The sequence below is a fragment of the Gambusia affinis genome, linkage group LG05, assembly GCF_019740435.1.
Source record: "Gambusia affinis linkage group LG05, SWU_Gaff_1.0, whole genome shotgun sequence".
NCBI classification, from domain to species: domain Eukaryota; kingdom Metazoa; phylum Chordata; class Actinopteri; order Cyprinodontiformes; family Poeciliidae; genus Gambusia; species Gambusia affinis.
In genome coordinates, this window is record NC_057872.1 from 26,674,616 (window position 1) to 26,686,822 (window position 12,207).

At 36.7% G+C, this 12,207-nt stretch overlaps 1 protein-coding gene across 3 annotated transcripts in view; it reads right to left on the minus strand.

Annotated features, from left to right (window-relative positions):
• slc9a1a (solute carrier family 9 member A1a) overlaps positions 1 to 12,207 on the minus strand; it is a 34,223-nt gene that overhangs the window by 21,228 nt on the left and 788 nt on the right. For all 3 annotated transcript variants that reach the window (XM_044116515.1, XM_044116514.1, XM_044116516.1), the window contains exon 2: positions 11,888 to 12,176. In XM_044116515.1, the coding sequence (XP_043972450.1) occupies positions 11,888 to 12,176 (289 nt within the window). The remainder of the gene's footprint in view (positions 1 to 11,887; positions 12,177 to 12,207) is intronic.

Below are 12,207 nucleotides of genomic sequence, written 5' to 3' on the forward strand. Positions count from 1 at the left end.
AAGACCAGCGAGTCGGCCGGCTATATGTACTGTACACTGCTGCCATGCAGGTATGTGTCAAGCTAAATGTAATGCTTGACACATAACAAATGACACTGTAACAAATGTCTCCACGGAAGGATGACAATGAGACAATAGAAACAAAGGTATGAGCAAAGCAAAACATTAGAACAAGCTCACAAGTGACAACATTTACATCAGGGAACAACTGATTACAAAACAAAATACCACATGCATCTAACATTTAGAAAAAAAATAGAACCTGAATTACAACCAGGAATTAAAAAGTTAAGAAAATTAGGCTTGGATTAAGCTCGTCTTCACAAGGGTTCACAATCATCTTCACAATCCAAGGGTTTGGATTAAGCCCAATCCAAGGGCTTGTGGATCCATGTCTGCACAAAACACACACTATAATTTCTTATATTGTTTATAGCAAAAACATTAGTTCATATTATCCAATACTCACAAAAGCTATTTTGCTGTATGTTTTTTTATGCATTTATGCATGATCAGCACTTGAAAGGCATTTGGTCTTGAAATAAATCTGCTGAATTACATCAATAACTGAATAAAATGTGTAGGAGAAACTCCCAATCAACCACTAAATTTATTAGAAAATGTTTTGGTCACAGAACTTCGTCAGGCACACACCAGGCATGTTTACATGGACGTAAGTAATTGGAATAAATGGTATATCAGAATAAAAATGTTATGTAAATGCCCCCCGTCAGAATATTCTGATTGGACTCAGCTCAAACGGAATGAAATTTTAATCCGAATGAGAGGGTAAATGCCAATTGATATACGAATGGCATGCATGCTTTTTTTGTGGGCTCTAGTGTCCCTCATATGACAGTAGGCTGACAGGAGAGGAGGGAAGACATGCGGCAAATGTTGCCGGGTCCGGGAATCGAAGCTGCGACGGCTGCGTCGAGGACTCAAGGCCTCCAAATGTGGGTTGCGCTATCCCCTACGCCACCACAGCACGCCCCATACTTGTGTTTTTTAAGGGAAATTTTTACAGCTCTGCACATGTGAGGGCTTCCATTCTGAGTAAGTTCTAGTAGACGGTGTGTCCAAACGTTTGGTCAAACTGCTTCAGATTGACATAGAAGGTGTGTCCAAACTTTTGGACCTTTTGGTCTGTACTGTAAATGCATGTCATGATCGGATTAATTAATATTGGGCCCATTTAAACAATATATTTGGATTATTTGATACAAGTACATTTCAATCTGATCAAATAATTTTGCACATGTAAACACAGATACAGTTTTACAGTCCTAAGCATTGATATAAAAATGCTTAGGACTTTTTATTACTACCTTGTAATAAATAATGTCAAAGCCATTAGATATACAGGCCTACATAGATCTTCTTAGGGAAGGTGCATTTTTTAAAAATACAATCCAATTATATTTTTTCCCTTCTCTTAAAATGAAATGAAATCAATACAAAACAACAGGTAGCTTATTCAGTTTAGTACTATAGGACAGGATGCCCAAGTCTAGTTCTTAACATCTACGGTCCTGCAACTTTTAGATGCATCCCTGCAACAATACAGGGAATCAAATAGCTGATTTCCTTGAGCTCTGCAAAGGCCGGGTAACAAAAAAAAATTGGGTGCAATATTGGACCCAAGCAGTACTGAAACAACAACTAGAATTTTGTTAGACTGCTATAATATGACTGTGTGCTTCAATGATTTTCTGTCAGTACACCTGCCCATGCAGTACTCAGACCTTCAAACTGCTTCAGATTGACAACAGACACCCCCTGACTCCTGTGAACCTAAACAGGATTAAGTGGGTGGAGAAAATGAATGGATGGATTGGTGGATGGATGTGTCTTGACAGGATGTCAGAAATCTCCAACAGAAATTCCTCAGATATACAAGACATCTGTGGAAGTATTAAATGCTTGGACAGTTTGATGACAGCACTGCTGGAGAAGTAGGCATTATATTTTATGGTCTAATGTGCATCATTTCTCTAGAGATGTCCACAGCAAAGCACTTTTCTTCATCTTAAATCTTTGTTTAAAAAATACACCTCAAGAAACTATAAAAAGTCTATAAAAAGGAAGGGTGACATTGCTATCCTGTGGTATCTTTCAGTCTTTAAAATATGTTTAGTGAGCTAGATTTAATTTCTATGCTTCTTTTATGCAACTGTCTATGTAGAGAGAAGCATTAAACTGATCACTGAGGACTTAAAAACAAATTAGCGCCTTCATGGTCACTACATCTCAACTACCATGGTTTGTTATGTAATTAGTAAGCCATGCCCAACTGTGACAAACTGTGAAAGATGTTGTATATCAGTTCAGTTTGGGGACATGCAATCACACAGTAAAAAGCCCAGAAAGCTCTAATTAGTTATCAGACAAACAGAAACAATGACGACAATCAGTTTGCAGCCAGTATGATCTGCTTGGAAAGTTACCGAGACTCTTTTTTAAATACACAACTATGCACACACTTTAAGTAGTGCCCAAAGGGAGAAATTCAGGCCCTCAGTTTAACAAATTCAAAACGCTTTGACCTGACTTACCATATCACTTTAACATGTAGAGTGAAACCTGGTCAAGTCACACCAATCAAAAAAGTCAACGGAATCACAGATTCCAAGTCAAGAATATGCATTTCAATGGAGTCAAGCTCAGTTGACAAAGAAACACATATCAGAATCTAGATGGTGGCATAGGAAACAACACAGTGGTATTATTAGAGTAGACACAGTCCTATGACCCCTTGTGTAAAGCCAGTAAGTGTCTTTGAACTCTAATCCATAAATAGCCCACAATGGACTAGTATGGAATATGGCAATAAAACAAGAGGAATACTGTGACTGATAAGCCCGCCATGTGAATATCAGTATCTCTGCAGAGGCAGGAATAGAGGTCACAAATGCACAGGAATATTAGCTTGACTCCTATGGAAAGAAAATATCAGAAACATATTTCTAAAATATCCCATTGAGTTCTGCTAAAAAAAAGGAAACTGTTAAAATGCTAAAATACAGAGTCCTCAAGAAAAGCAATAGTCACGGTTAGCTGGTATAATGTATTGCTGCTCATGCCTCAAGGAGAGTCACGTTGAATACCTGATCAAAGAGGGAAACTCTAAACATATTTCAAGAGTGTCTAAAAGGGACAAGGTTGTGCATACAGTTCAATCAGGAAGAGTCAAAAAAGACATTTCAGGATGATTACTGAGCCTTCTACGTGTAAGGACTCTCAAGACATCCTGCAAGGCTTGTTGAGTATGTGGAAACATCCAGCCCTGGCTAAGTGATGACATTTTACACTGTTTTAAAAATTCCTCCTGAAGGACTTAAATTATAACTCTCATGGTTTTTTTTCAGTTTAGAGAAGATTAGGTAGTGAACAGGCGGGAATAATAGTAATAGTAGCTATGTCAGTGTGGTTAAGAGGTATGGGCAATTCCTTGTAAACATATTTTTGTCCCCTAAACTTTTCACAAAGTACAACCCCAAGCTTTAAATTGGTTTTTGGGTATGTGACAAACCAACATAAAATACTGCATAATACTAAAGTGAAATGAAAGAGACAAACAGGTTTTAAAATGTACGAAAATATAAATCTAAAAAGTGTGGTGCACTGTTTTATTAAGCACCTTCCCTCTGATACCTCACTTGGAAAACTGCCCACTGCAAACAGCTGTTTTCAAAACTAACCAAAATACTAAAGAGAGTAATTGTAATTTAACCACAAATACAGCTATTCTGTATATTAATCAAAGCAGAAGTCAATAGTATGGTAATGGAGGGGCAGAAACAATCCACAGCTCAGGAGGGAAAATCTGTTTACCCCACAAGTTAATGGAAAAGTGGCAGAAAAACAATGCTATCGGAAGGCCAATTTGTAGTTGTCTGTAAACTATGTAGCAGACACAGCCCGCGTTCAGATGATGGTGCTCTTGTCAAATAAGACCAAAATAAAACACTCTGGCTGTACATACTGTACATCTCCCTTCACATCTGCTCTACTGTGATTAGCTGTGAGGGAGACAGGGAACCTGGTCAAAGCTGATGAGATGGATGGAGCTGAATTAAAGCTTGAGCTTTGGTCAAAGGTTCACCTTCAAGCAGAACACATACAACCAGAGCTGCAAGGGTAGGGTTTAAAATAATAATACATACAAAGGCACAATACATTTTTCAGATATTTTTATAAAACAATTATGCAGTAATTTGTGTTGGAAAGTCACATAAAACAAAAGAACATAAAGTTTGTAGTACATGACCAAATGAGGAAAAAGTTCAAGTCATTTTGTAAAGGCTCTGAATGTTTTTGAAGTTAACATTGCATGTAAATATTTTTTTATTTTGCACTGACAAATACCAACTTAAGGTTATTTGTTATGGCTGCTTAACAACATTACCATCTGTGTCCTGTGCTTTATTCCCTCATGAGGGCTTTTATGGAGCAAGATAATATAAAACCAGCTAAGTGTGGCAGTTCTTTCATTTCTGTAAGTGTACAGAGTGTCGACATAGCCTGATACTTGCAACACATCATCATTTCCAAAGCCAGGAACATTGTCCTGTTGCCAGGTGACTAGCCGGGCACTGTTGGCAACTGCATTAGCTTCAATGAGCAAGCACAAAAGAGAGAGACAAAAAAAACACATTTAAAAACACTTTTTGTTGAAGATTGTAACTGATGGGACATTTATTTAATTATGGTTATAAAAATAGTGACATATAATTAGCTAAAGAGGGCTCAAACACCACTGTTTAACAGACTGGATTTTGCATACAGGTCATGAAACACATTTACTTCAGAGTGATGGAGGCCTTGTTCATGACCACAGCGGTGTGGTACAGATAAGCAGCTCTGAGTCATTATTTTATTGTTTAATGTGGAATAGAGTGCACAACCAGTTATGCAGGACTGTCATTGGTTTGAATGATTTATTAAGGCCAGGGATAGTTCAACAAAACCCCTGGTGAGATATATGAACATCGCAGTGCCATCTTCTACTGATGATTTCTCACAAGATGGCTTCTGTTACGAGGTAATGTTTGCAATGCTGCCATGTCAACATGATTCATCTTACAATTTACTTAAAAATCCTTTATTATATCACCTTTCTCAGAAAAGCTAAAAAAGGGCAATATAATAGTTTTATAACTAATGAATATAAAGTATTAATTTTCACTCTATGAGTGTGATCATTTAAACAAAAGAAAAAACTGTAGATCTAGCTTCAGACACTAATGTATAAACTATTGACAGGTATCAGAAAGTGTGAAAGCACAACAGGCTCCTAGAAGAGATCGTTTCTGTGATGCCTGTTACATTTCTTCTAGCAAGAGACATTCTTTAGAAAACAACAGACATGCAATCCTTGTGAAACTAAGCTCAAACCATTGAAGCACGATAGCAAGCTCAAGTTCCTGCTTTTGTTCCACATATTGTGACAGCAGATCTTAATACTGTTCCCTACAAAGTAATGCTACTGCTTTTGAGCTCACTAGAAAAAAGTTTTACCAAGACTCAAGCTGTTTTAGACAGTGGAAATGTTGCAACATGTTAGGGCAACTGTTGATTGCTAGGTGAACTACAAGCTATATTAGTGAGAGGTACAAAAAGGAAGATATAAGAAGCACCCAATACAGACAGGGAAACAGATTTTTATTGTGGTAGCAAAGTTAAGCCACAGTACTTTCTAGTGCCATTCTCAATATTAACTTTGGATAAAAAGTTGGACACTAAAGACCAGGGGTCTCAAACTCCAGTCCTCGAGGGCCGCTGTCCTGCAGTTTTTAGATGTGCCACAGGTACAAAACGCTGGAATGAAATTACCTCCTCCTTGTGTAGATCAGTTCTCCAGAGCCTTGCTGATGACCTAATTATTCTACTCAGGTGTGGTGCAGCAGAGGCACATCTAAAAGTTGCAGGACAGCGGCCCTCGATGACTGGAGTTTGCAACCCCTGCTAAAGACCCATTCATCTTGGACAGCAATCACAATGTACCAGGTGGCTTCAACAAGATTGATTTACCCTGAAATGTGTTTTTTGTAAAATAATTTTATTGGAATTTATGGGCTGCTCTTTTCACTATTGGACATTGTTGTTACAAAGTCTTAGGCTCCTAGTTTGTTGTGTTTACTGTGAAGTTTGATGTCTGAATATAAGTAAAAGAAGTGATCAAACTTTAGAAATTTCTAACTTTTTTCAACTCATATGGGCTTTAATTTTTTTCTTTATTTTTTGGAATTACTAAAGAGAAAAGAGGGACAGAGGTTATTAGACACTGGGTTTGCTGCTGATGGATTAATATACAGAATTTTCTCCTTAAAGGGGAAGCATTATGAAAAAGTATGCCTTTGTGCCATATATCATGTTATAATGTTATTGCCTCGTCAAACACATGCCTGGAGTATTTCTTTGATTCATTCATGCATGATTGAGAAATTCTTGAATCTCCCATGGCAACCATTCTTAATCTCTGCTCATATAAAGCGCTGGCTATTTATGCAAAGCACCACCTTGGAGCTTCATTCCACTCCTCCATGTCTCCCCCAGCCAGCTCCACCAGACTAGTGGCAGCTGCAATTAGCAAACACCTGGTGGAACTGTGCATATTCTGAGCTTATTATTTGAATTACTTCTCAGTCCAACTCTCCTAAAAGTGGTTGTAAGAAACATCATGAAGAAGCACTGTCATGCTAAATAGGGAGTGACGGAAAGAGCATTACCTTCTTAAAGAACCAGAGGCCAATTTCAAGGTATCAGAAAATACTATAATGCAAAGTCAAATTTATTCTAAGTTATTTTTAGTGTATAAAACATTTTCATAACAACTGAATGTAACAGTTACTTGACTGTGTAGTAAAATGTCACTATGTGCCCGAAATACATAATAATAGCCCTTTTCATGATTGACTTAAATCTTTCACCCCAGAAATGTTGAACAAGTACAGTGGTACTTAAGAATAGGAGAAAGTCAATAACCTTTTTTTGTCAATAAACCAGGAAGTCTTCTTGTTCAAATCTTAACCTAAATAACATAGTAAAGATAAGCAAAGCACAGTTTGTGACATTGCCTTGAACTTATCAAGCTGTGCTTTCTAATGCAATACTAGGAATTTTTCTTCCATATAAGCCTTATAGATGAGGACAGTTTTAAAGTTCAGGTAACTGATGAGCTTCCACACTTCTCCACAACAACTAATGCATAAATTACTCCAGTAGCTAAAGGTTTTAAATGAGTGACAAATTACTTAAAGCAACACTTCCTTGTTTTGCCTTCTAGGTTCCTGGTATGTTTCTTTAGGAAGCAACCTTGTCTGAGCAATATGTTTCCAACAACTTCAGCATTCCTAACATAGTATTGAAAAAGATAAAATCAGGATTTGAAAGGGTAGTAACTGTGTACCACATGCAGCAGGGGACTCAAACTCCAGCCCTCGAGGGCTGCTGTTCTGCAACTTTTAGATGTGCCTCTGCTGCACCACACCTGAATAGAATAATTAGGTCATTAAGGCTCTGGAGAAATTATCTACACAAGGAGGAGGTAATTAAGCCATTTCATTCCAGCGTTTTGTACCTATGGCACATCTAAAAACTGCAGGACAGTGGCCCTCGAGGACTGGAGTTTGAGACCCCTGCACAACTACATAGTGCAACCTGTCAGGCTATAACAATTTCAAACCTCTGACCCCAAATGCCTTTTGAGAATTCATGATTAGGTCAGTGGCCAATCTAAGCCAAGGCCAAGGACAAGTCAACAAACCATTTTCTCTGTGGGCACTTTAATTTTCTGTGTCTATGTCTGATATAGTTTTTAGTCTTTAAGAAAACACCACATAAATAAAAAAAAATCCCCTGAAATGTAATAAATATGTGATAAGTACTACTAGTCAGACAAAAAACACTTCATGTTAATCTCGCTATTATTAGGTATTCAGCAGCAGTCAAAATAGCAAAATCACCAATAATATTACACTTAAAAATAAGATTTCTGTGACACCCATTTTACGTCATGGTGGTGGTATTCCGCAAGCATAATCTTTAATGGCTGATAAAATTTATAACTTATTTAACCACAGAAAATGTCTGATAGTATTCTTATATTGTTTTAAGACTCTTTACAAATCATTCTGACTAACTGTGAATTACATTAAACAAATATCACCATAACATTTATCAATAATAAAGGGTTTTAATGTCAGAATTTTAATAAAATATACAAATTTCACTAATCTTCCATAAACTGAAGAAAAACATCTTCTAATATAATTTTTTTTTAACTGATGCTCTTTACTGTGTTCTCTCCCACGTGAGAAAAAACAAGTTTTGGATTGCAGCCAAACTCCAGCAACAGCAAAAACTAAGCTCATGTATCAACTATTGAATGAAACTGTATGCTTTCATTGATTTTTACACGGAAGCAACACAGTCCTTCTGAGAATATTTGGCCAGCTTTGAATCATACAAGGAGGGCGAACCCAACTGGACCAGGCTAACCTGTTTCAACAACCTCACCAGAGGGAGGGAAATGTAGAACACAAATAGCTTCACAAGTATTAAGGTAATTCACACCGGTGTGTCCCACTGTCTACTCCTGTATCTCTGGAGGCTGTTATCAAACTGAAACACAAAAGTTTACCAGAACAATCAGTCCCAGATGCACATTTGATAAAACACCAACCTATTTTAGGAATCACTGGCTGTATAGTCATGTCTATATAGCTTCTTGCTGTTATGTATTACAATCACAACATGGATCAGGGACAATCTAATTTTATTTTCCTGTTCACAGATAAATATAGGAATACAGATAAATGTTTCCTCTTAAATTAGAAGACTATTTTATGAAAACAAAGTAAACTATAGTGAAAATTTTAACCTTTATGCTGTGCATTGATTGAATATTGCTAAACTGAATGTTAATCTGAAACCTAATTACGACACAAAGAAAGATTACTTTCCTTAACATAAGGATCATACTAAAATAATAAGGGTTCTAAGTGAACTGAAATCTCAGAGTTCCAATAAGCTTATGAAGCCTTTTCAGATAATAGTTCTGTAATTATTATTTGAAAATGATACTATACTTCAGCCTTTTCACTAAATGTATGCCCCATTTGGTACTTAACCATAGCAGCATTTTGTGAATTGATTGTTTAAGTTAAATTGGAAGTGCACAGAGAGTGGTTTAAAGAAAATGTACAGCAGAAGAATAGCATCTTGAAGTTATGTAATGCCTAATCTATTAAAGACCTGACACATGGGCTATCATCCCTCAGTTAATCGACATGATATGTTTTCTGAAAAAAAGTCCTGCCAGAAGACTGACAGCTACACAGTGCCTAAAGATCATATTTCAAACTGCCTCTTTTCCAAGCGGTTAACTATGTGTAGACTCACTGCATGCGTCCCTTTAGTGTAGGACGTTTTGTTTTTTAGAAGATTAGAAAAAAAAAAAAAAAAAAAACATAAAATGATCAGAACTGAAAATGAATAAAAAAGCAGCCAAAGCCCCCCAAAAAACTTCAAAAGACCTTTGGGAAACTTGGCAGAACTACTGTGGAAGATTACAAGAAAGATACAGAATTTTCAAATCAGCAAATTATAAGGGAACAGGCGATTAGACTAAAGTGCTCAGGATGTCACAATCTCTGGTCATATTGTTTTTAAATACTCATGGGGTACAATAAATCCAAGTACATGAATGAAAAAGAGAAACGCATTATGTACCAGCAAAAAGCTTAAAAGATAAATGGCCTGTGTACCTGCTCTAAGGCTTTTTAAACAGAACGTCTACAATCAGAAACAAGAAAAACTCCCAAAATAGACTCTTATAGCATCAACATTAAATCACCCATCAAACATCCTCCGAACCACTGCCTCAAGACCATTTACTTTGTTTGTCTGTTATTTATTATTTTATCGATTGTTGATTAATTCATTTACTTTCCATATGTTGCCATTTTCTTTTTACGTCCTTGAGCTGTGTCTTGCAAGAAATCTACTGGAGCCAGGCAGACCCTCTCTGCTTCTCCTCTCCCCTGAGACACTGGGCTCTTTGCCCAGACACTGAGGCAGCATCCTTCTTGTCTACAAGCTGCTGCTCAACCAGGCTCCTGATGTAACAGTCAAGTGACAGGCTGCTAGCTCTCAGAAAAAAAACAAGAAAAGCTGAGTACAATGCAGTCTTCTGACAGAAGCACACCACAAGAAGGAACAGAAAGTCGGAGGGAATAGTAGCTGAAGATAGAAAAGGATTCAAAGAGAAAGGAAACAGATTAGATCAACAGAAGAAATGCTATGATGTGTACCCCAACTGCTCACAAAAACTGAGTGAACTCCTGAAATGGGTAAACTCAGAAAAGCCTCTTGTTTTTAAAGTAATTCTTGCATAAATACTGTGAGACTCTGTCTTACCACAGACCATCATGAGCTGGTCATGTTAGGAAAAATTGCAAAACATAAATGTTCTTTTCCTACGTGTAGACTTGCCGGTTAAACTGCTTAGTCATCACTGTAGGAGGCAGCTTTAAGAGATCCTCACTGCTATAATTGTACAGATCTGCCTTAACCTGCCTTAAAGGTTCAACCTCAAAATATTGAGGTATTCCGGTCAAATGTGTTATGTAAGCGTACAAGTTACAGTCTAAGTAGGCACCTGAAACTGTTGAGAAACTTGACAGTTAAAGGGCTGATGGAACTTTTAGGACATTAGATTAGTAAATAAGTAAGTAAATTTTATTGATGGTACTGTCAAAAAACTAACTATTCTTGATTTTTACCTATTTCTTTAGAAGTTGATTGTCTGCCTCGCATCCATAAAAGCAGGCAAATTAAAACAACAAAAATTAAAGAGAGCTATCAATCAAGAAAATGTATAAAAATTTTAGAGGGCAACTTATTATTATGTATTACAATGTATTATCAATATATTTCTTCAAAAAGGTCTCTAAACAATAATATTATCGTTTATCTTGATAAGTTCTGGGACAATGTATCATCAAGCAAAACTTATTCAGACAGGTCTAGTTATGGTAAATACACTTCAGTAATGTGGAAAGACGTGGTACTCAAGTTTCTTAAATTAAAAATACTTTTATCAGCTTTTCTAACATTCTGAATACTAGAAAATAAACCTCAATTACTACTAATTACAGCAAACAGCATCTCCATTTAAACTTTGCAGTTAAATTTGGGTACTTTTAGTTAATGTAAAACCAAGCTGATCAATGAGTTTATAAAGATGTGATTGTGATAGAGCAGATCAAAAAATAAGGATGCATTTACATATGCATCAATTTCATACAAGTGAGTACAAACAGAATGCTGCATAAATGATCATTTGATGCCACATGTTTAAATACAACATCAAATAAAACAACAATATATGGAATGAAACACTGCAATCACAGAGGAATGCTTGAATAAAATTTGTAGTAAGATATTTTTCAGTATTATGCAAAACACCTCTACTTTCCAAAAATATATTTGTCCTCTTGAAAATACTTTAATTGATCTTTATGTCCATATCTGATCTAGATATGTGACCAATCTCTTAAAGCTTAAGGAGAGTAAACTTGATATTGTGATGATGTTGGAGGCTTGGAGCTGAGATGACAGTTGTTTTATTATAGAAGTTTATAATCTGGTATAGTTACAGAATTGTATATCATTACATATCCAGATTTACATTTTATTTATTTATTTTTTAGTATGTAGTTTAACTTTGTGTCTTTACAACTGACTGGGTATTAGGACTGATTAGGACGCCTTTAATTGGGAACTTCATTGCCTTCTTTTTGGCTAGTACTAACTGAAAAATGTTGATTTAAATTCTAAGGTTTGAAACCAAGTAACAACCAAATGATAACATGACACTTACCTAATTTCATTAAGGAGGCCAGAAGCACCCACAATGAAATTTCAAAGGGGACACTGACGTCGTCGTACTTGATGCCGAGGACGGGGAAAGGCTTTTTGGTTGTGTCATTCCCCTCATGGGTGTCGGTTTCGGAGGAGGCGGCTGCTTCGAGGGACAGCACGGTACCATCCAGCAGCACCAGTATTGCCAGCAGGAGCAGTCCTAGCTCCGGTAAACTCCGACCGAAGCCACTCCGACCTCGCGTTGCCATCCTCGAAAATATCGTTGTAAGAAAGAAACAAGAAACTACCTGTAAAAGGAAAGAAAACTCCGCTTCAAGA